The sequence below is a fragment of the Entelurus aequoreus genome, linkage group LG16, assembly GCF_033978785.1.
Source record: "Entelurus aequoreus isolate RoL-2023_Sb linkage group LG16, RoL_Eaeq_v1.1, whole genome shotgun sequence".
NCBI classification, from domain to species: Eukaryota; Metazoa; Chordata; class Actinopteri; order Syngnathiformes; family Syngnathidae; genus Entelurus; species Entelurus aequoreus.
Genome location: NC_084746.1, coordinates 51,286,748 through 51,310,815, shown reverse-complemented (window position 1 = coordinate 51,310,815; position 24,068 = coordinate 51,286,748). Strand labels below are relative to the sequence as shown.

At 39.9% G+C, this 24,068-nt stretch overlaps 1 protein-coding gene across 2 annotated transcripts in view; it reads left to right on the top strand.

Annotated features, from left to right (window-relative positions):
* Window positions 1-24,068, top strand: part of ak5 (adenylate kinase 5) — a 129,424-nt gene that overhangs the window by 75,508 nt on the left and 29,848 nt on the right. For both annotated transcript variants that reach the window (XM_062023291.1, XM_062023290.1), the window contains one exon: window positions 6,354-6,444. In XM_062023291.1, the coding sequence (XP_061879275.1) occupies window positions 6,354-6,444 (91 nt within the window). The remainder of the gene's footprint in view (window positions 1-6,353; window positions 6,445-24,068) is intronic.

Below are 24,068 nucleotides of genomic sequence, written 5' to 3'. Positions count from 1 at the left end.
CTGATTGTTTACGTTGGATAGAGCAAATTTATGTGCTAACAAGCTTCTCCTTGGTGCTGAAGCCTTCTTATAAGAGACCATTTCATGACTCACTGCCAGTGATCGGATTATTATATACTCTCTCTCTCTATCTCTCTCTCTCTCTCTCTCTCTCTCTATATATATATATATATATATTAGGGGTGTAACGGTACGTGTATTTATATTGAACCGTTTCGGTACGGGGGTGACGGTTCGGTTCGGAGGTGTACCGAACGAGTTTCCACACGGACATATTAAGTAGCGTAACGCACGTTGTGTAAACAATGCACACCGAGGCACAACACACGGCATGCTAGCAGCTAACGGGCTACGATAGACTGACCATAAGTCCTCTTTTCACCGGACATGTCCTCTTTTGCGGAGCTGTCAGGGCGGAGTTTCTTAAAAATGCCTCAAATGTCCGGCATTTTGAGTTAGGGTTGCGTGTATTTTCAATGTACGTTCAGGGTTAAGAAGGGGTTAAAAACAAAACAAACAGCAGCATTGGTGAGGGAGGGGCAGGGGCAGAGAGAGCGAGAGAGTTATGATAAACGCGCATGCGTCGCCAGGCTCTGCTTTTTATCCATAGATTTATCAGATTACATTTTTTATTATCTATAGCAGGGGTGTCAAAAGTGTGCCCCGGAGGCCATTTGCGGCCCACAGCTATTGTTTTAAAGGCACACGGCACATTCTAAAAATACTATTAAAATAAACAAAAACATAACTAAAGTGAAATAAAAAAGCTTAAAGGTTAAATGTAATTCAGAAAAAGTTGCAATGTTGACTAATAAAACAAAGCTGTTTTTTTTTTCTTTCAAACTGTCATTGCTCAAAACATAATATTGAATCAAAATCAATGTTATTGTGAATTATTGACCTATCCAAGGTTCCCATTACTTCACATCAAATATTCCACTAAAAAAAATATTTTTGGTGGAAGATTTTGCAAATTTGGTAAATAAATAACCCAAAAATTTATATTTTGTTGTTTTCTTACTGTACCGAAAATGAACCGAACCGTGACCTCTAAACCGAGGTACGTACCAAACCGAAATTTTTGTGTACCGTTACACCCCTAATATATATATATGTATATATATATATATATATATTTTTTTATATATATATATATATATATATATATATATATATATATATATATATATATATATATATATATATATATATATATATATATATATATATATATATATATATATATATATATATATATATATATATATATAATAATAAATACATACATACATACATACATACACTACCGTTCAAAAGTTTGGGGTCACATTGAAATGTCCTTATTTTCAATGAAGATAACTTTAAACTAGTCTTAACTTGAAAGAAATACACTCTATACATTGCTAATGTGGTAAATGACTATTCTAGCTGCAAATGTCTGGTTTTTGGTGCAATATCTACATAGGTGTGTAGAGGCCCATTTCCAGCAACTATCACTCCAGTGTTCTAATGGTACAATGTGTTTGCTCATTGGCTCAGAAGGCTAATTGATGATTAGAAAACCCTTGTGCGATCATGTTCACACATCTGAAAACACTTTAGCTCGTTACAGACGCTACAAAACTGACCTTCCTTTGAGCAGATTGAGTTTCTGGAGCATCACATTTGTGGGGTCAATTAAACGCTCAAAATGGCCAGAAAAAGAGAACTTTCATCTGAAACTCGACAGTCTATTCTTGTTCTTAGAAATGAAGGCTATTCCACAAAATTGTTTGGGTGACCCCAAACTTTTGAACGGTAGTGTATATATATATATATATATATATATATATATATATATATATATATATATATATTTCTTCTTTCTTTTTTAGTTTATTTCGAACATGAACACACTTACAGCATAATACATCACACAATTTCGTATCATTTCACTTTACATCATGTCCGAAAAGGAGTAGGAAGAAGCAAAGCTTATTTAATCCTACCCCTTTCCCACTTCAGAGCGTTTACAAATATATACATTCATTTACTGACTTCTTTGTATATATATATATATAGTCGAGGTTTCTGTGGTTTATCTGTTATACAGTGCTCAATACCGGGGTAGAGCGGAATATACGTTAGGTCAGGAAACAACACAGAGGCTATTTCATCCCTACAAGCCTGTTTCGCAGGTTTCCCTGCTCTTCAGGGGATTTTATTGAATAAAATATTATTTTTTTATTGTATTCAATAAAATCCCCTGAAGAGCAGGGAAACCTGCGAAACAGGCTTGTAGGGATGAAATAGCCTCTGTGTTTTTTCCTGACCTAACGTGTGTGTGTATATATATATATATATATATATATATATATATATATATATATATATATATATATATATATATATATATATATATATATATATATATATATATATATATATATATATATATACAGTATGTATATGTATATATACATTTGATGTAACGTGGCACGCTACTTTTGATTTGGTTTTATGTCAACAAGACAGAGTCCGAAGCACAGCAAGTTCAATGCAGGAAGTAACCTTTTACCAATGAAAGTGACTACCAGACTAAAATAAACTTGACATTTGCAAAACATCACGCAGCAAACACACAACATGTAAGTACACACACACACACTACTACTCTGAGGGAATAATAATAATAATAACAAATGAATGACTGAAGTGACCAGCTTGCAATCCTACAATACCCCGTTTGTGGTCTAGGAGACTACAGCCAGTGAAGCACATCCAATCTCTTTATTAATCAGAAGTAACACAATCCAGTTAAAAGAGTCAACAAAGCTGCCATCACTGCCCGCAAACTGCGTTTCTGAGCTGAGAAGTTAATGGTGAAAGTTAATGCTTTTGCCTTCACCTTCATTGTCCATTCGTTTTTGGTGACTTTATATACTCTGGACCTAGACGTTTAGTCCGTGACATACATGGCATGATACATATTGTACAGTAACTGATACAGTCTGCTTTGCCAGTCCAAAAGCATTCGCCGTTTTCCGTAGTCTTCCCTCGACGGCCAGTTAATAAAAAGCACACGCTACCTTTTTTTTTTATCACATCCACGGTAGCTCGCATTCTCGTTGTCTCTCTTTCGACAAATGGACAAAGTTTTTCGCTAAGTAGAATCACAGCTTACCTGGACATTGGAAAGTTATTTTGCCGTCTGAGAGGTGTTGTATCCCAAATAGCTGCAATCGCTTTCTTTTAAGGTATTCATTCATGTGTGATTTCCACAAGCGGCTGTACTAGAGATGTCCGATAATATCGGAAGGACAATATTATCGGCCGATAAATGCTTTAAAATGTAATATCGGAAATTATCGGTATCGGCTTCAACATTTTTGGTATCGGTTTACACAGGTAAAATGTATCACTTTTTAAAACGTCGCTGTGTACACGGACGTAGGGAGAAGTAAAGAGCGCCAATAAACCTTAAAGGCACTGTAAGTAACATAATATCTACGGCTTGTCACACACACAAGGGAATGCAAGGCATACTTGATCAACAGCCATACAGGTCACACTGAGGGTGGCGGTATAAACAACTTTAACACAGTTAAAAATATGCACCACACTGTGAACCCACACCAAACAAGAATGACAAACACATTTCGGGAGAGCATCCGCACCGTAACACAACATAAACACAACAAAACAAATACCCAGAACCCCTTGCAGCACTAACCCTTCCGGGACGCTACAATATACATCCCCCGCTACCCCTTCCCCCCACCTCAACCTCCTCATGCTCTCTCAGGGAGAGCATGTCCCAAATTCCAAGCTGCTGTTTTGAGGCATGTTAAAAAAAAATAATGCACTTTGTGACTTCAATAATAAATATAGCAGTGCCATGTTGGCACTTTTTTCCATAACTTGAGTTGATTTATTTTGGAAAACCTTGTTACATTGTTTAATGCATCCAGCGGGGCATCACAACAAAATTAGGCATAATAATGTGTTAATTCCACGACTGTATATATCGGTATCGGTTGATATCAGAATCTGTAATTAAGAGTTGAACAATATCGGAATATCGGATATCGGCAAAAAAGCCATTATCGGACATCTCTAGTCTGTACATGTAGAAGAAGGAGAAACACGGCCATGTCTGGATGACTCGCCTCCATCTTTCCAGTGGTTAGCTCCGAGTTACGAAACCGCTTTATTATGAAGCTGGCTGTGGCGCGTTCTTTCTGACGTCACTTCCTGTGTGGGGCGCGGCCTTTCTGGCGTCACTTCCTCTTCGAACTCAGTTTGTAAACGATCAGTGAGTCCTTACAAAGCTAAGTGCCGGAGATTCAATAAATAGACGGCGCACTTACCCGTGTAAACAATTATTCAAGGAGGGGAACCTTAAACGATGATTTAGTGTTGCTGAAACGGGGCTTAGGCTAAATAAGTAGTAATTTAATAAGTTATCCGGCTTAATGTAGACAGGGTCTAATAGTTGGCAGAGTTGTTTACAAAGTGGTGTGCGTATACACGGGGGTGAAAGGTCAGCTCCATCTAGGGATGATACTCGAAACCGGTTTTCCCGGTTGTTTGATAAGAAAAGAACAGAGTCCTCGGACTCGAATCCCTTTTTGAGAACCGGTACCCGTTATCGAGACCACTATAGTAAAGAAAAAGAGTTGATTCTTTATTCGAATCCCTCGGAACGAATCCCGTCCCGACCAGAAATGCTCCGTGGGACATCACAAGAAATGACGTCACGTAGCTCAGTCATTAGGCGCAGATAGCGAAAGCAGGAAAACAATGGACGGGAAAAAGCGCTCCAAGGTGTAATAAAGTTCAAAACAAAAGCTATAATCCATCGAATAACTTTACTGAGAGATTTGAGCAGGGTACAACACATGACCAACACTTTTACGACCAACCAGAAACATAGCAACCAGGCTAGCAACGCACCTCCTTTACGGCAGCTGTCGCAACGTTCTTAAAACAACCGCAGCACATACATATATATACAACACTGCAGCACATACATATATATACAACATATCTCCCTTTTTTAACTTTTGTTTTTCTGTCCTTGTAAACAAAACAAAATCACACTGTAGATGTGTTGTCTGTCTAATTATAAATAATGCAGACGAGGCGTGTTGGCTGAGTTCTTGACCTTTACTTTCACGGGTGACGACATGCAACACTTTTCGGGGCTACCGCGCATGCTCGTCACTCCCGTTGCATGCTGGGTAGTGTAGTTGTTATATTCTCTGTCTAGCTCATAACATCTTTCCCCCTCTAAAGAAATAATGTTAACTCAATAAAGTGTATTTCTTTTTTTAGCTTTAACTTTTCATTTTTTTAGCATTGTAACCACATTTGCAAACAACTTTTCTCTTCATAGAATTTTCTTTCAATAAAGAAAGAAAGTGCAAAAATGTCAAAGCATCATAACAAACAGTTATGTTCCAATAGCAGCAGAAGTGCACTTTTTGGAGAGCTGTATTATTTTCAGTTTTGTGCCCAAGGTACTGATTTTGTTTAACACTATATTATTATTTATACACCTATAGTGATCACAGAGACAGCTTGTTTTTGTGTTACTGTATATATTTGTTTCTCTGAAAAATCCCACTTAATATACTTTGGGTAACAACAGTCAATATTTATTTATCTTATTTTTTTAGGTGAGTAACAGTCAATATTCATTTATTTATTAGATTTTATTTTTTTATTATATAATAAAAGTGAGCTTTTGTTAAACCAAATATTGTGTGTTTTTTTCCATATACAACAACCTATCTGGACTCGAGAAGAGAATCGATAAGGAATCGGTTCGATAAGAGGATTCGATAATAGGCTCGAACTCGATAATTCCTTATCAAACATCATCCCTAGCTCCATCAGAGAAATGTCCTAAAGCGTCACGTCCTCATGTCCTCATGTCCTCACTTGTTGTCCCGTTTGTATTTGATTGCTGTCTCAGAAGTCTGCATGACATTTTTTCGTGGGGATTAGGAAAGACAAGACTTGAAGGACATGGACTCATTACACCCGCTTAGGTCTCGCAGGAAATCAGTCATTCAGTAAATGATGTGTGTGTGTGTGTGTGTGTTTTGAAAATCGATCCAAGACGGCGACAGCGTCGCAGGGAAAGGAGCGGGGTGGGTAATTCATTATTCCACAGATGAGATCAAGCTCCCCCACCGTGCTTCCTTCTCACCGCGCAGATGTAAATAAACAAACAAAGTATTTTGTCTCAGAGCACGTCCACATGGTCTTCATGCTGAGAAGCCCTAATCAGATGCAGCACCTGCGGAGAGCACGAAGCCGCCTCTGAACGCCGCGTGGTCACCAGCATTATCTTCTTTTGTCCTCAGCTTGACGCAGACCGCGATGAAGAGGAGGTGTTTTGTGACATCAGCACCACTTTGGACAACAAGCTGGCTCCCTCCCAAGAGTCGGCCGCAGGTACGACCACGCCTACGGCAGAAGTACACTGCTGTTGTGAGAGCGCTCCTTCGACCACGGGGTGTGCAAGTCGTGAACGAGTCGTTCCAAACTCTTTTGCAAGTGTTTGCGCATTGTGACGAGTGAACCGCATATTCAGAGAGTGACTCATAGGAAGTCCGTGAAGGGAATCGAGTTCATTCATAAAACGGGTGTTGTACCATATTTTCCAGACTACAGAGCGCACCGGCAGATAAGACACGCCCACTAAATTTTCCATATATTAGCCGCACCAGACTATAAGTGTCATGATCTGTGGTCTGGATCATGTTTTTTGTTATTTTCTGTTTGTTTAAGACTCCACTAGTTCCTGTTTTTGCGCTCCCTTGTTTGGTCACCATGGCGACTCATTGGTTTCACCTGCCTCATGTGACACACGCACCTGGCTCTAATCAAAGAGACTATTTAAAGGCCTACTGAAATGAGATTTTCTTATTTAAACGGGGATAGCAGATCCATTCTATGTGTCATACTTGATCATTTCGCGATATTGCCATATTTTTGCTGAAAGGATTTAGTAGAGAACATCGACGATAAAGTTCGCAACTTTTGCTCGCTGATAAAAAAAAGCCTTGCCCGTACCGGAAGTAGCGTGACGTCACAGGTCGAAAGGCTCCTCGCATCTGCACATTGTTTACAATCATGGACGCCAGCAGCGTGAGCGATTCGGACAGAGAAAGCGTTAATTTGAGCGAGGATGAAAGATTCATGGATGAGGAAAGTGAAAGTGAAGGATTAGAGGGCAGTGGAAGCGATTCAGATAGGGAAGATGCTGTGAGAGGCGGGTGGGACCTGATATTCAGCTGGGAATGACTACAACAGTAAATAAACACAAGACATATATATACTCTATTAGCCACAACACAACCAGGCTTATATTTAATATGCCACAAATTAATCGCGCATAACAAACACCTCCCCCCTCCCGTCCATATAACCCGCCAATACAACTCAAACACCCGCACAACACACTCAATCCCACAGCCCAAAGTACCGTTCACTTCCGCAAAGTTCATACAGCACATATATTTCCCCAAAGTTACGTACGTGACATGCACATAGCGGCACGCACGTACGGGCAAGCAATCAAATGTTTGGAAGAAAGCTGCGTACTCACGGTAGAGCGTCTAATATCCAACTCAAAGTCCTCCTGGTTGTGTTGCTGCAGCCAGCCGCTAATACACCGATCCCACCTACAGCTTTCTTCTTTGCTGTCTTCATTGTCCATTAAACAAATTGCAAAAGATTCACCAACACAGATGTCCAGAATACTGTGGAATTTTGCGATGAAAACAGAGCTGTTTGTATTGGGACACAATGGTGTCCCAATACTTCCGCACAATCCGTGACGTCACACGCAAACGTCATCATACCGAGACGTTTTCAGCCGGATAAGTCTTGCTTATTTCATGCGATACCACAGTTCATGCTGCTCGTTTCCATAGTTAAAGCTATTTCTTTAAAGGCCTACTGAAAGCCACTACTACCGACCACGCAGTCTGATAGTTTATATATCAATGATGAAATCTTAACATTGCAACACATGCCAATACGGCCGGGTTAACTTATAAAGTGACATTTTAAATTTCCCGCGAAACTTCCGCGCGTGACGTCACGGAGTGAAAGGAAGTATTCGGACCCCATTGGATCCAATACAAAAAGCTCTGTTTTCACCACATAATTCCACAGTATTCTGGACATCTGTGTTGGTGAATCTTTTGCAATTTGTTTAATGAACAATGGAGACTGCAAAGAAGAAAGCTGTAGGTGGGATCGGTGTATTAGCGGCTGGCTGCAGCAACACAACCAGGAGGACTTTGAGATGGATAGCAGACGCGCTAGCTGCCGACTTCACCTTGACTTCCTCCGTCTACGGGCCGCCGACCGCATCTATGATCGGGTGAAGTCCTTCGTCGCTCCGTCGATCGCTGGAACGCAGGTGAGCACGGGTGTTGATGAGCAGATGAGGGCTGGCTGGCGTAGGTGGATAGCTAATGTTTTTAGCATAGCTCTGTCGAGGTCCCGTAGCTAAGTTAGCTTCAATGGCGTCGTTAGCAACAGCATTGTTAAGCTTCGCCAGGCTGGAAAGCATTAACCGTGTAGTTACATGTCCATGGTTTAATAGTATTGTTGATTTTCTGTCTATCCTTCCAGTCAGGGGTTTATTTCTTTTGTTTCTATCTGCATTTAAGCACAATGCTATCACGTTAGCTCCGTAGCTAAAGAGCTTCGCCGATGTATTGTCGTGGAGATAAAAGTCACTGTGAATGTCCATTTCGCGTTCTCGACTCTCATTTTCAAGAGGATATAGTATCCGAGGTGGTTTAAAATACAAATCCGTGATCCACAATAGAAAAAGGAGAAAGTGTGGAATCCAATGAGCCAGCTTGTACCTAAGTTACGGTCAGAGCGAAAAAAGATACGTCCTGCACTGCACTCTAGTCCTTCACTCTCACGTTCCTCATCCACAAATCTTTCATCCTCGCTCAAATTAATGGGGTAATCGTCGCTTTCTCGGTCCGAATCGCTCTTGCTGCATTGTAAACAACGGGGAATTGTGAGGAGCCTTTCAACCTTTGACGTCACGCTACTTCCGGTACAGGCAAGGCTTTTTTTTTGTCATCGATCAAAAGTTGCGAACTTTATCGTCGATGTTCTCTACTAAATCCTTTCAGTAAAAATATGGCAATATCGCGAAATGATCAAGTATGACACATAGAATGGATCTGCTATCCTCGTTTAAATAAATAAAAAAATCATTTCAGTAGGCCTTTCATGTCACAGTTTAGTGCGGGTTTCATGTCTTTAGTTTCAGGTTTCATGTCCTAAGTTTCCGCGTGCGATAGGCACGCTTGCCTTCGGGTTGTTTTCTGTTTTTTGTACTTCGTTGAGTTTTAGAGAGATTAAATAATGTTCCTACCTTCAAGCCTTGTCCGGTCTAGTCCGTTTGCGTCCCGGGAGAACAATCCTCGCAGTAAGCTGCGAAAAATCCCACGTCATGACAATAAGTCGCAGATATACAAAGTAAGACAATATAACAAAAAATTATAAAACCACAATTACGGTGTTCCCTCGATTTTCGCAAGGGGTATTGACTGATTGTTTGTAATACAAGAAAAAAAGGAACTAGTTTAAATATTATGTTGACATTGTCACACTATTAATGGCACTCACCATAAATACATAGAAAAATGTACTCTTCATACAAATGATCGGTATCGGCCGATCTCACTCACAAATGGAGCCAAAATCCCTCATCGGAACATCCCTAAAAGTAACCAGAAAATAAAAACCTGAAAATATCTCGTCACGCTGGTATCCATGCGATAATGTTACCACACTTGGCATCCGCATGGTGGATATTTGTGTGGATGCTTTGCATCAAGCTGAATGAGATATCTTTGAGTAGTCGTAGTGGTTGCATTGTGTCTGATGACACGATCGGCTGAGTTTCTAAAGCTGAGACAAAAGTGAATAATCTCCCCCTCGCTCACTCTCTGGTTACCATGGCCGTTGGCATGGCAACCGCTGTTGCGGGGATCGCTAAGCTTTGTAAGACGCGCACAGATCATTAAGGTCTCCATGAGTGCTCGATATGAAGGATGGGTGGACGATACCTGGGTGTTTTTTTTTCATTTACAAGGTGGTGGAGTGGTTAGCTTGTTGGCCTCACGGTCCTCCCACATTTTTAAAACATGCAAGTTGGGTTCATTGTAAGCTTGAAATTGTTCTTCTAGACTGAAGTCAACTTACTGGTGACTCTAAAAATGGGACAAGCGGTATAGAGACAGATGGACAAAATGTGTGTTTATAAGCTCCAAACTTCAGACAAAAAAATATCATCCACTTTTCTTTTCTTTTTAAAAAGAGGCGGTTTTAGCTCACTTTTAAAGTTGCGGATTTTCATGACATTATGAAAGTGTATACGTACGGAGCCCCTAAAGCAGGGGTCACCAACGCGGTGCCCGCGGGCACCAGGTAGCCCGTAAGGACCAGATGAGTAGCCCGCTGGCCTGTTCTAAAAATAGCTCAAATAGCAGCACTTACCAGTGAGCTGCCTCTATTTTTAATTTTTTTTTATTTACTAGCAAGCTGGTCTCGCTTGGCTCGACATTTTTAATTCTAAGAGAGACAAAACTCAAATAGAATTTGAAAATCCAAGAAAATATTTTAAAGACTTGGTCTTCACTTGTTTAAATAAATTAATTAATTGTTTTACTTTGCTTCTTATAACTTTCAGAAAGACAATTTTAGAGAAAAAATACAACCTTAAAAATGATTTTAGGATTTTTAAACACATATACCTTTTTACCTTTTAAATTCCTTCCTCTTCTTTCCTGACAATTTAAATCAATGTTCAAGTAAATTTATTGTTTTTATTGTAAAGAATAATCAATACATTTTAATTGAATTCTTCATTTTAGCTTCTGTTTTTTCGACGAAGAATATTTGTGAAATATTTCTTCAAACTTATTATGATTAAAATTCAAAAAAAATATTCTGGCAAATCTAGAAAATCTGTAGAATCACATTTAAATCTTATTTCAAAGTCTTTTGAATTTCTTTTAAAAATTTTGTTTTGTAAAATCTAGAAGAAATAATGATTTGTCTTTGTTAGAAATATAGCTTGGTCCAATTTGTTATATATTCTAACAAAGTGTAGATTGGATTTTAACCTATTTAAAACATGTCATCAAAATCCTAAAATGAATCTTAATCAGGAAAAATTACTAATGATGTTCCACAAATTATTTTTTTAATTTTTTCAAAAAGATTCGAATTAGCTAGTTTTTCTCTTCTTTTTTTCGGTTGAATTTTGAATTTTAAAAAGTCGAAATTGAAGATAAACTGTTTCAAAATGTAATTGTCATTTTTTTTTGTGTTTTCTCCTCTTTTAAACCGTTCAATTAAGTGTAAATATCATTAATTATTAATAATAACATAGAGTTAAAGGTAAATTGAGCAAATTGGCTATTTCTGACAATTTATTTAAGCGTGTATCAAACTGGTAGCCCTTCGCATTAATCAGTACCCAAGAAGTAGCTCTTGCTTTCAAAAAGGTTGGTGACCCCTGCCCTAAAGGGACATGGGAGAATTTTATTTTTTTTATAATAATTTTATTTTTTTAGACATGTATATCGTGTGCACGAGAAACTTTTTATAAAGTTTTTAAAAAAAATAAAAAATTATAAAAAAAATTAACAATTTTTTTTATAACTTTATAAAAAGTTTGTAAGGGACATGGAGGAAATGTATTATTATATTTTTAGACATCTCATGCGCATGAGATACATGTCTAAAAAAATAATACATTTCCCCCATGTCCCTTTAGGGGCTCCGTATACACGCACACCACTTTGTAAAAAAAATAAATAAATAAAAAAGAAAGAAAAAAGGCTTCGCTACACATCTTAAAATAAATATCTGCTAACTAACTCAGTCAGTTACAGACATGGAAGTATGCTAACCTAGCATGATGTTAAAAGTCTAATGTTAGCATGTAGCTCATGTAACCAGGCTAGTGTTGCTAACGTTTGTGTCCTTCATGTCAGGTTCAAACACTGATGACATCTATTAAACAGACGAGAAGCAAGGAATCATGCAGAGACAGAGTTCAATTTGGCTCAATGAGGAGACACGTGTTTTGGGCTGTATTCTAGTTACAGATCCAAACTACGTTCTAAAAGTCCAGCCCGCGTGCTTCCTCTATTTATTTGGGAGGTCCCTGGTTACATCACTGAAGCTGTCACAGAGGGAAGGGGGTAATCCAGTTAGACACAATATATGATTATACAAAAATGCAAATGTGTTGACGCTGGTGATATCGCCTTGTCTCTGCTCTGTCTGCGTCACGGCGGTGTTCGGCCTTGGCAGTCAGCAGGCCGTTCCTGGACACAGACACTGATACCAGACTGGCTTGCAATCTTTTGGATTGCCAGCTTTGCACAGACAAAGAAAAATACCACTTCAGCACAATTGACAATAATTATAGCAATGGCCCTTAAGCATAAGAGTTGTGTGATAATATACTGTATACATAATTATTCTAACACTCCATCAATCAATCAATCAATCAATGTTTATTTATATAGCCCTAAATCACAAGTGTCTCAAAGGGCTGTTAAACACTCTATGCCAGGGGTGTCAAACGTACGGCCTGAGGGCCGGATCAGGCCCGCGAACGGGTTTTATCCGGGCCCGCGGGATGAGTTTGCTAAGTATAAAAATTAACCTGAAATTTTTGAATGAAAGAAACAGCTGTTCTAAATGTGTCCACCGGATGTCGCAATAGCGATTCTTTGTATCTTTGTAGATGATGCTACATATGTACAAAATAAACCACATGTTAGAACATCAGTCGAGGAAAATGATCAAATTACATAAAAAACATCATGTAATTTGATTTTGATACAATTTTTTTATCTTGATAGATTGAAAATTAACACCAATGAGTTGACTGACGAACATTATCACATAATTTATTTAGAAAATATAAATAACGACAAATAAATTATTAACAGCAACATGAAAGTGTAAAAAAAAAAAACAACATTATGATTTGTACTAGAGATGTCCGATAATGGCTTTTTTGCCGATATTGTCCAACTCTTAATTACCGATTCCGATATCAACCGATACCGATATATACAGTCGTGGAATTAACACATTATGATGCCTAATTTTGTTGTGATGCCCCGCTGGATGCATGAAACAATGTAACAAGGTTTTCCAAAATAAATCAACTCAAGTTATGGAAAAAAATGCCAACATGGCACTGCCATATTTATTATTGAAGTCACAAAGTGCTTTTTTTTTTTTAACATGCCTCAAAACAGCAGCTTGGAATTTGGGACATGCTCTCCCTGAGAGAGCATGAGGAGGTTGAGGGGGGCGGGGTTGAGGTGGGGTGGGGGAGGGGAGGAGGTAGCGGGGGGGTGTATATTGTAGCGTCCCGGAAGAGTTAGTGCTGCAAGGGGTTCTGGGTATTTGTTCTGTTGTGTTACGGTGCGGATGTTCTCCCGAAATGTGTTTGTCATTCTTGTTTGGTGTGGGTTCACAGTGTGGCGCATATTTGTAACAGTGTTAAAGTTGTTTATACGGCCACCCTCTGTGTGACCTGTATGGCTGTTGACCAAGTATGCATTGCATTCACTTGTGTGTGTGAAAAGCCGTGGATATTATGTGACTGGGCCGGCACGCAAAGGCAGTGCCTTTAAGGTTTATTGGCGCTCCGTACTTCTCCCTACGTCCGTGTACACAGCGGCGTTTTAAAAAGTCATAAATTTGACTTTTTGAAACCCATACAGATAATTTCCTATATTACATTTTAAAGCATTTATCGGCCGATAATATCGGCAGGCCGATATTATCGGACATCTCTAATTTGTACATTTTCAGAATTAGCTTGTTCTATTTTCAAACAAAGAAAACAATCTGAAGTTGTCTTTCTTTTTAAGTTATCGTGCCGGGATTTTACCAATTCGGCCCACTTGGGAGTAGATTTTTGTCCATGTGGCCCCCGATCTAAAATGAGTTTGACACCCCTGCTCTATGCGTTAAAATGTAATATCGGAAATTATCGGTGTCGGTTTTTTTATTATCGGTATCGGTTTTTTTTTTGGTTTTTTTTGTTTTATTAAATCAACATAAAAAACACAAGATACACTTACAATTAGTGCACCAACCCAAAAAACCTCCCTCCCCCCATTTCTTTCTGTTATTAATATTCTGCTTCCTACATTATATATCAATATATATCAATACAGTCTGCAAGGGATACAGTCCGTAAGCACACATGATTGTGCGTGCTGCTGCTCCACTAATAGTACTAACCTTTAACAGTTAATTTTACTAATTTTCATTTATTATTAGTTTCTATGTAACTATTTTTATATTGTTTTACTTTCTTTTTTATTCAAGAAAATGTTTTTAATTTATTTATCTTATTTTACAAATTTTTAAAAAAAGTACCTTATCTTCACCATACCTGGTTGTCCAAATTAGGCATAATAATGTGTTAATTCCACGACTGCATATATCGGTTGATATCGGTATCGGTTGATATCGGTATCGGTAATTAAAGAGTTGGACAATATCGGAATATCGAATATCGGCAAAAAGCCATTATCGGACATCCCTAGTTGTGAGTTCAAACCCCGGCCGAGTCATACCAAAGACTATAAAAATGGGAGCCATTACCTCCCTGCTTGGCACTCAGCATCAAGGTTTGGAATTGGGGATTAAATCACCAAAATGATTCCCGGGCGCGGCCACCGCTGTTGCTCACTGCTCCCAGGGGGGTGAACAAGGGGATGGGTCAAATGCAGAGGACAAATTTCACCACAGGTGTGTGTGTGTGACAATCATTGGTACTTTAACTTTTTTTTATTTTTTTTACTTCGAACGCCGTCATGGTGACACATTTAGGGCCGTACTATTTAAGTTTATAATGTATATAACGTCTAAAGAACATAGTTTTGGCCTATTTATTGTTTTGTTTATTTCTTTTAAATTAATGCAGAATTGGCTTCATTTTCCCCCTTGGAGCTATCAAACTATTTTTTTCCTTTTTCATATAAACTTTGCACATTATCTAAAATATAAACACAATTATTGAACACATTAGATTAAAGGCCTACTGAAAGCCACTACTAGCGACCACGCAGTCTGATAGTTTATATATCAATGATGAAATCTTAACATTGCAACACATGCCAATACGGCCGGGTTAACTTATAAAGTGACATTTTAAAATTCCCGCCACACTTCCGCTTGAAAATCTCCTTTGGATATGATTTATGCGCGTGACGTCACAAAATGCACGGAAGTGTTTGGGCCCTATTGGACACAATACACAAAGCTCTGTTTTCTTCGACAAAATTCCACAGTATTCTGGACATCTGTGTTGGTGAATCTTTTGCAATTTGTTTAATGAACAATGGAGGCTGCAAAGAAGAACGTTGTAGGTGGGATCGATCGGTGTCTTAGCGGCTAAGTACAACACTTACAGCAACACAACAAAGACTACTTACTACGCCTAGCCGATGCTTGCCGCCAAACCCACGGATGAAGTCCTTCGTCGCGCCGTTGATCGCTGGAACGCAGGTGAGCACGGCTGTTGATGGGAAGATGAGGGCTGGCTGGCGTAGGTGGAGCGCTAATGTTTTATCATAGTTCTGTGAGGTCCGGCTGCTAAGTTGCTAAATTAGCCTTAGCGTCGTTAGCAACAGCATTGTTAAGCCTTACAAGGCTGAGAATTTTTAACCGTGTAGTTACATGTACATGGTTTAATAGTATTTTTGCTCTTCTGTCTATCCTTCCAGTCAGGGGTTTATTTATTTTGTTTCTATCTGCATTTGAGAACGATGCTAGCACGTTAGCTCAGTAGTTAAGTGTGTCACCGATGTATTGTCTTGGAGATAAAAGTCACTGTGAATGTCCATTTCGCATGCTCGACTCTCATTTTCAAGAGGATATAGTATCCCAGGTGGTTTAAAATACAAATCTGTGATCCACAATAGAAAAAGGAGAGAGTACATAGTTCTGTGAGTTCCGGTTGCTAAGTTGCTAAATTAGCTTTAGTGTCGTTAGCAACAGCATTGTTAAGCCTTACCAGGCTGAGAATTTTTAACTGTGTAGTTACATGTACATGGTTTAATAGTATTTTTGCTCTTCTGTCTATCCTTCCAGTCAGGGGTTTATTTATTTTGTTTCTATCTTCATTTGAGAACGATGCTAGCACGTTAGCTCAGTAGCTAAGTGTGTCACCGATGTATTGTCTTGGAGATAAAAGGCACTAAATGTCCATTTCGCGTGCTCGACTCTCATTTTCAAGAGGATATAGTATCCGAGGTGGTTTAAAATACAAATCTGTGATCTACAATAGAAAAAGGAGAGTGTGGAATCCAATGAGCCAGCTTGTACCTAAGTTACGGTCAGAGCGAAAAAAGATACGTCCATCACTGCCTCTCAAGTCCTTCACTGTAACGTTCCTCATCTACGAATCTTTCATCCTGGCTCAAATTAATGGGGTAATCGTCGCTTTGTCGCTCCGAATCTCTCTCGCTCCATTGTAAACAACGGGGAATTGTGAGGAATACTAGCTCCTGTGACGTCACGCTACTTCCGCTACAGGCAAGGCTTTTTTTTATCAGCGAGCAAAAGTTGCGAACTTTATCGTCGATTTTCTCTACTAAATCCTTTCAGCAAAGATATGGCAATATCGCGAAATGATCAAGTATGACACATAGAATGGATCTGCTATTCCCGTTTAAATTTAAAAAAATCATTTCAGTAGGCCTTTAAAGTGAAATGTAGTTGTCAATGTAGTCTTTGTTTATTGTATTTATATTTCTAGAAAAAATACAAACCCTTACATAACTTGTCAAATATAAAACCATTTTCTTAATATCTAGTTGTAAGCCAACTTGAACTACTTTTATGCGCACACACAGGCTCCCAAAGTCAAATCTACTTCTGGTCACCAAGACTAATACTGTACAGGAAACACGATTGGCCGTGGTGGTAAATTAATTATTTAAAACATTATGTAATTCATCACACTTCCAGTAGACTTTTGTTATTTCAAATTGTTTAAAAAGTGTAAGGATATAATACGGGACTTTTAACAGATCATTATTTTCCGTCCTTCCCTGCAGTCTCTGCATGAACAGATCAAAACGACTTCAGTGCAGGGAAAAAGCCCGGAATAGCAGATGGTGGTGATGTGGAGGAGGACGTGTATCACCCAAGTGGGAATAACGACTATGATGTGGCCACGTCGGAAAGACACTTTAAGCAGGAAATGTCAAGATGTGCGAGCCAGATGGACTTGGAGCATCTTGTCATTTCATAAGTCGCTATCACGTCACATTCATCATATATATAATATTTATCATAACAATAACTTATTGCAGCCTTTAGAGCGTTCATATACTCGGTCCACGTTAAAGGCCTACTGAAATGAATTTTTTTTATTTAAAAGGGGGATAGCAGGTCCATTCTATGTGTCATACTTGATCATTTCGCGATATTGCCATATTTTTGCTGAAAGGATTTAGTAGAGAACATCGACGATAAAGTTCGCAACTTTTGGTCGCTGATAAAAAAAAGCCTTGCCTGTAGCGGAAGTAGCGTGACGTCACAGGTTGAAAGGCTCCTCACATTTCCCCATTGTTTACACCAGCAGCGAGAGCGATTCGGACCGAGAAAGCGACGATTACCCCATTAATTTGAGCGAGGATGAAAGATTTGTGGATGAGGAACAAGAGAGTGAAGGACTAGAGTGCATTGCAGGACGTATCTTTTTTCGCTCTGACCGTAACTTAGGCAAAAGGGCTCATTGGATTCCACACTTTCTCCTTTTTCTATTGTGGATCACGGATTTGTATTTTAAACCACCTCGGATACTATATCCTCTTGAAAATGAGAGTCAAGAACGCGAAATGGACATTCACAGTGACTCTCGCTGATGTGTTGGATCCACTGTGGACTGGACTTTCACAATATTATGTCAGACCCACTCGACATCCATTGCTTTCGGTCTCCCCTAGGGGGGGGGGGGGGGGTACCCACATATGCGGTCCTCTCCAAGGTTTCTCATAGTCATTTACCGACGTCCCACTGGGGTGAGTTTTTCCTTGCCCCGTATGTGGGCTCTGTACCGAGGATGTCGTTGTGGCTTGTGCAGCCCTTTGAGACACTTGTGATTTAGGGCTATATAAATAAACATTGATTGATTGATTGATTGACTTTTATCTCCACGACAATAAATGGGCGAAGCACTTTAGCTACAGAGCTAACATGATAGCATTGTGCTTAAATGCAGATAGAAACAAAATAAATAAGCCTCTGACTGGAAGGATAGACAGAAGATCAACAATACTACTATCAGGAGACACCGAACCAAACACTGGACCTGTAACCACACGGTTAATGCTGTGCCGCCTGTCGAAGCCTAGCAATGAAGTTAACTTAGCTACGGAACCTCGTCAGAGCTATGCTAAAAACATTAGCGCTCCACCTACGCCAGCCCTCATCTGCTCATCAACACCCGTGCTCACCTGCGTTCCAGCGATCGACGGCGCGACGAAGGACTTCACCCGATCATCGATGCGGTCGGCGGCTAGCGTCGGATAGCACGTCTGCTATCCGACTCAAAGTCCTCCTGGTTGTGTTGCTGCAGCCAGCCGCTAATACACCGATCCCACCTACAACTTTCTTCTTTGCAGTCTTCATTGTTCATTAAACAAATTGCAAAAGATTCACCAACACAGATGTCCAGAATACTGTGGAATTTTTCGATGAAAACAGAGCAGTTTGTATTGGGACACATTGGGTCCGAATACTTCCGTTGCCGTCGTGACGTCACGCGCATACGTCATCATACATAGACGTTTTCAAGCGGAAGTTTCCCGGGAAATTTAAAATGTCACTTTATAAGTTAACCCGGCCGTATTGGCATGTGTTGCAATGTTAAGATTTCATCATTGATATATAAACTATCAGACTGCGTGGTCGGTAGTAGTGGCTTTCAGTAGGCCTTTAACGTGCACATCACAAAAACCTTCAAAATTAAAATGCATTATTTTCAAACAAAATGTCTACGTTTTGATAAAGAATTTAGTACCAATTCGGGCACCGTTTCAGAAGTGCTGATTTGTTGTTAGTAGGGATGTCGATAAATGCGTTAAAATGTCATATCGGAAATTATCGGTATCGTTTTTTTTGTTATCTGTATCGTTTTTTTTGTTTTTTTTAATTTATTTTTAATTTTTATTTTTATTAAATCAACATAAAAAACACAAGATACACTTACAATTAGTGCACCAACCCAAAAAAAACTCCCTCCCCCCATTTCTTTCTGTTATTAATATTCTGGTTCCTACATTATATATAAATGAATGATAAATGGGTTATACTTGTATAGCGCTTTTCTACCTTCAAGGTACTCAAAGCGCTTTGACAGTATTTCCACATTTACCCATTCACACACTGATGGCAGGAGCTGCCATGCAAGGCGCTAACCAGCAGCCATCAGAGGCAAAGGGTGAAGTGTCTTGCCCAAGGACACAACGGACGTGACTAGGAAGGTAGAAGGTGGGGATTGAACCCCAGTAACCAGCAACACTCCGATTGCTGGCACAGCCACTCTACCAACTTCGCCACGCCGTCCCTCTGCAAGGGATACAGTCCGTAAGCACACATGATTGTGCGTGCTGCTGGTCCACTAATAGTACTAACCTTTAACACTTAATTTTACTCATTTTCATTAATTACTAGTTTCTATGTAACTGTTTTTATATTGTTTTACTTTCTTTTTTATTCAAGAAAATGTTTTTAATTTTGTTATCTTATTTTATTATTATTTTTAAAAAGTACCTTATCTTCACCATACCTGGTTGTCCAAATTAGGCATAATAATGTGTTAATTCCACGACTGCATATATCGGTTGATATCGGTATCGGTTGATATCGGTATCGGTAATTAAAGAGTTGGGCAATATCGGAATATCGGATATCGGCAAAAAGCCATTATCGGACATCCCCAGTTGTTAGTAGTATCGGTGAAAGTTGAAGCCATCTCCATCCCGAGTAAAGAAGGCTAAATAGAAAAGTTCCAGTCAAATACATTCTGATTTTTTCCAAGCTTGCCTGCCGTCGATTGGAGTCCTTTCTCAACCTCCCTCCTGAAATAATCACGTTGACTTCGTCTGAGGTCCGCACCACCTGACAGCAAACACAACCTGGCGTCCACTGGAGGACAAGATGCGCTCTGACGTGCTGCTGACAACTGCACACATCAAAAACATTGTGCGTTGCTTTTTTTTTCTTGCATTGTGCATCTTTTTTTTTTTTTTTTTCACGAGATGCTGAGAAATGCAAGCTGCTGCCTGCCTGGAAGCTAACACACTTTTCTAACGAGGGGAAGGAAACACGCCAAAGGGAAGCGTTATTCTCGACCTATTTCCACCGAGGAGGAAGAGCTTCATGTCCACACTTTAGTCTCGCTGGCGATGAAACTTTTGTGTTTTGTGGCTTCTTCTACTTTCCACACATGAGGTCACATCATGCACAACACCCAAAACTAGTGAAGTTGGCACGTTGTGTAATTTGTAGGGGTGTAACGGTACGTGTATTTGTATCGAACCATTTCGGTACTGGGGTTTCGGTTCGGTGCGGAGGTGTACCGAACGACTTTCCACACGGACATATTAAAGGCCTTCTGAAAGCCACTACTAGCGACCACGCAGTCCGATAGTTTATATATCAATGATGAAATCTTAACATTGCAACACATGCCAATACGGCCGGGTTAACTTATAAAGTGACATTTTAAATTTCCCGGGAAATATCCGGCTGAAAACGTCTCGGTATGATGACGTTTGCGCGTGACGTCACGGATTGAACGGAAGTATTGGGACACCATTGTGTCCCAATACAAACAGCGTCTGTTTTCATCGCAAAATTCCACAGTATTCTGGACATCTGTGTTGGTGAATCTTTTGCAATTTGTTTAATGAACAATGGAGACTGCAAAGAAGAAAGCTGTAGGGGGGATCGGTGTATTAGCGGCTGGCTGCAGCAACACAACCAGGAGGACTTTGAGTTGGATAGCAGACGCGCTATCCGACGCTAGCCGCCGACCGCACCGATGATCGGGTGAAGTCCTTCGTCGCGCCGTCGATCGCTGGAACGCAGGTGAGCACGGGTGTTGATGAGCAGATGAGGGCTGGCGTAGGTGGAGAGCTAATGTTTTTATCATAGCTCTGTGAGGTCCCGTTGCTAAGTTAGCTTCAATGGCGTCGTTAGCAACAGCATTGCTAGGCTTCGCCAGGCTGGACAGCATTAACCGTGCGGTTACAGGTCCAGGGTTTGGTTCGGTGTCTCCTGATAGTAAAAGTAATAGTAGTATTGTTGATCTTCTGTCTATCCTTCCAGTCAGGGGCATGTTTATTCTGTTTCTATCCGCAGTTAAGCACGATGCTATAACGTTAGCTCCGAAGCTAAAGTGCTTCACCGATGTATTGTCGTGGAGATAAAAGTGACTGTGAATGTCCATTTCGTGTTCTCGACTCTCATTTTCAAGAGGATATAGTATCCGAGGTGGTTTAAAATACAAATCCGTGATCCACAATAGAAAAAGGAGAAAGTGTGGAATCCAATGAGCCAGCTTGTACCTAAGTTACGGTCAGAGCGAAAAAAGATACACCCTGGCGTCCTGCACTGCACTCTAATCCTTCACTCTCACTTTCCTCATCCACAAATTTTTCATCCTCGCTCAAATTAATGGGGTAATCGTCGCTTTCTCGGTCCGAATCGCTCTCGCTGCTGGTGTAAACAATGTGCAGATGTGAGGAGCTCCACAACCTGTGACGTCACGCTACTTCCGGTACAGGCAAGGCTTTTTTAGCAGCGACCAAAAGTTGCGAACTTTATCGTCGATGTTCTCTACTAAATCCTTTCAGCAAAAATATGGCAATATCGCGAAATGATCAAGTGTGACACATAGAATGGACCTGCTATCCCCGTTTGAATAAGAAAATTTCATTTCAGTAGGCCTTTTGAGTATTGTTTACACATTGTGTAAACAATACTCAAAATGCCGGACATTTGAGCCATTTAAGAAACTCCGCCCTGACAGCTCCGCAAAAGAGGACATGTCCGGTGAAAGGAGGATGTATGGTCAGTCTATCGTAGCCCGTTAGCTGCTAGCATGCTAGCAAAAGAGGACATGTCCAGTAGCGTTCTCCTGGCAAATTCCAAACCCAGACTGGTCCATCAGATTGCCAGATGGAAAAGCGTGACTCATCAGTCCAGAGAAGGCGTCTCCACTGCTCTAGAGCAGTGGTCCCCAACCACTGGTCCACGGACCGATTGGTACCGGGCCGCACAAGAATTTAATTTTTTTTTTTTTTTTTTTTTTTTTTTTTTAATGAAATCAACATAAAAAACACAATATATACATTCTATATCAATATAAATCAATACAGCCTGCAGGGATACAGTCCGTAAGCACACATGATTGTATTTATTTATGTAAAAAAAAAAAAAAAAAAAATTAAAAATACACCCCCCCCCCCCCCCCCCCCCCCCCCACCGGTCCGTGGGACAAATTTTCAAGCGTTGACCGGTCCGCATCTACAAAAAGGTTGGGGACCACTGCTCTAGAGTCCAGTGGCGACGTGCTTTACACCACTGCATCCCACGCTTTGCATTGGACTTGGTGATGTATGGCTTAGATGCAGCTGCTCGGCCATGGAAACCCATTCCATGAAGCTCTCTGCGTGCTGTACGTGGGCTAATTGGAAGGTCACGTGAAGTTTGGAGCTCTGTAGCAACTGACTGTGCAGAAAGTCTTTGCACTATGCGCTTCAGCATCCGCCGACCCCTCTCTGTCAGTTTACCACTTGGTGGCTGACTTGCTGTTGTTCCCAAACTCTTCACCTTTCTTATAACAAAGTTGATTTTTGGAATATTTAGGAGCGAGGAAATTTCACGACTGGATTTGTTGCACAGGTGGCATCCTATGACAGTTCCACACTGGAAATCACTGAGAGCGGCCCATTCTTTCACAAATGTTTGTAGAAACAGTCTCCATGCCTAAGTGCTTCATTTGATACACCGGGCCAAGTGATTAGGACACCTGATTCTCATCATTTGGATGGGTGGCCAAATACTTTTGGCAATATAGTGTATACCGTATTTTTTGGAGTATAAGTCGCACCGGCCGAAAATGCATAATAAAGAAGGAAAAAAACATATATAAGTGGCACTGGAGTATAAGTCGCATTTTTTGGGGACATTTATTTGATAAAAGCCAACACCAAGAATAGACATTTGAAAGGCAATTTAAAATAAATAAAGAATAGTGAACAACAGGCTGAATAAGTGTACGTTATATGAGGCATAAATAACCAACTGGTATGTTAACGTAACATATTATGGTAAGAGTCATTCAAATAACTATAACATATAGAACATGCTATACGTTTACCAAACAATCTGTCACTCCTAATCGCTAAATCCCATGAAATCTTATACGTCTAGTCCAGGGGTCGGCAACCCGGAATGCTCTTTAGCGCCGCCCTAGTGGCTCTCTGGAGCTTTTTTAAAAATGTTGGAAAAATGGAAAAAGATGAGGAAAAACAAAAAAGTTTTTGTTTTAATATGGTTTCCGTAGGAGGACAAACATGACACAAACCTCCCTAATTGTTATAAATCACACTGTTTATATTAAACATGCTTCACTGATTTGAGTATTTGGCGAGCGCCGTTTTGTCCTACTAATTTTGGCGGTACTTGAACTCACCGTAGTTTGTTTACAAGCATAACTTTCTCCCGACTTTCTAGGACGTGTTTTATGCCACTTCTTTTTCTGTCTCATTTTGTCCACCAAACTTTTAACGTTGTGCGTGAATGCACAAAGGTGAGTTTTGTTGATGTTATTGACTTGTGTGGAGTGCTAATCAGACATATTTGGTCACTGCATGACTGCAAGCTAATCGATGCTAACATGCTATTTAGGCTAGCTATATGTACATATTGCATCATTATGCCTCATTTGTAGCTATATTTGAGCTCAT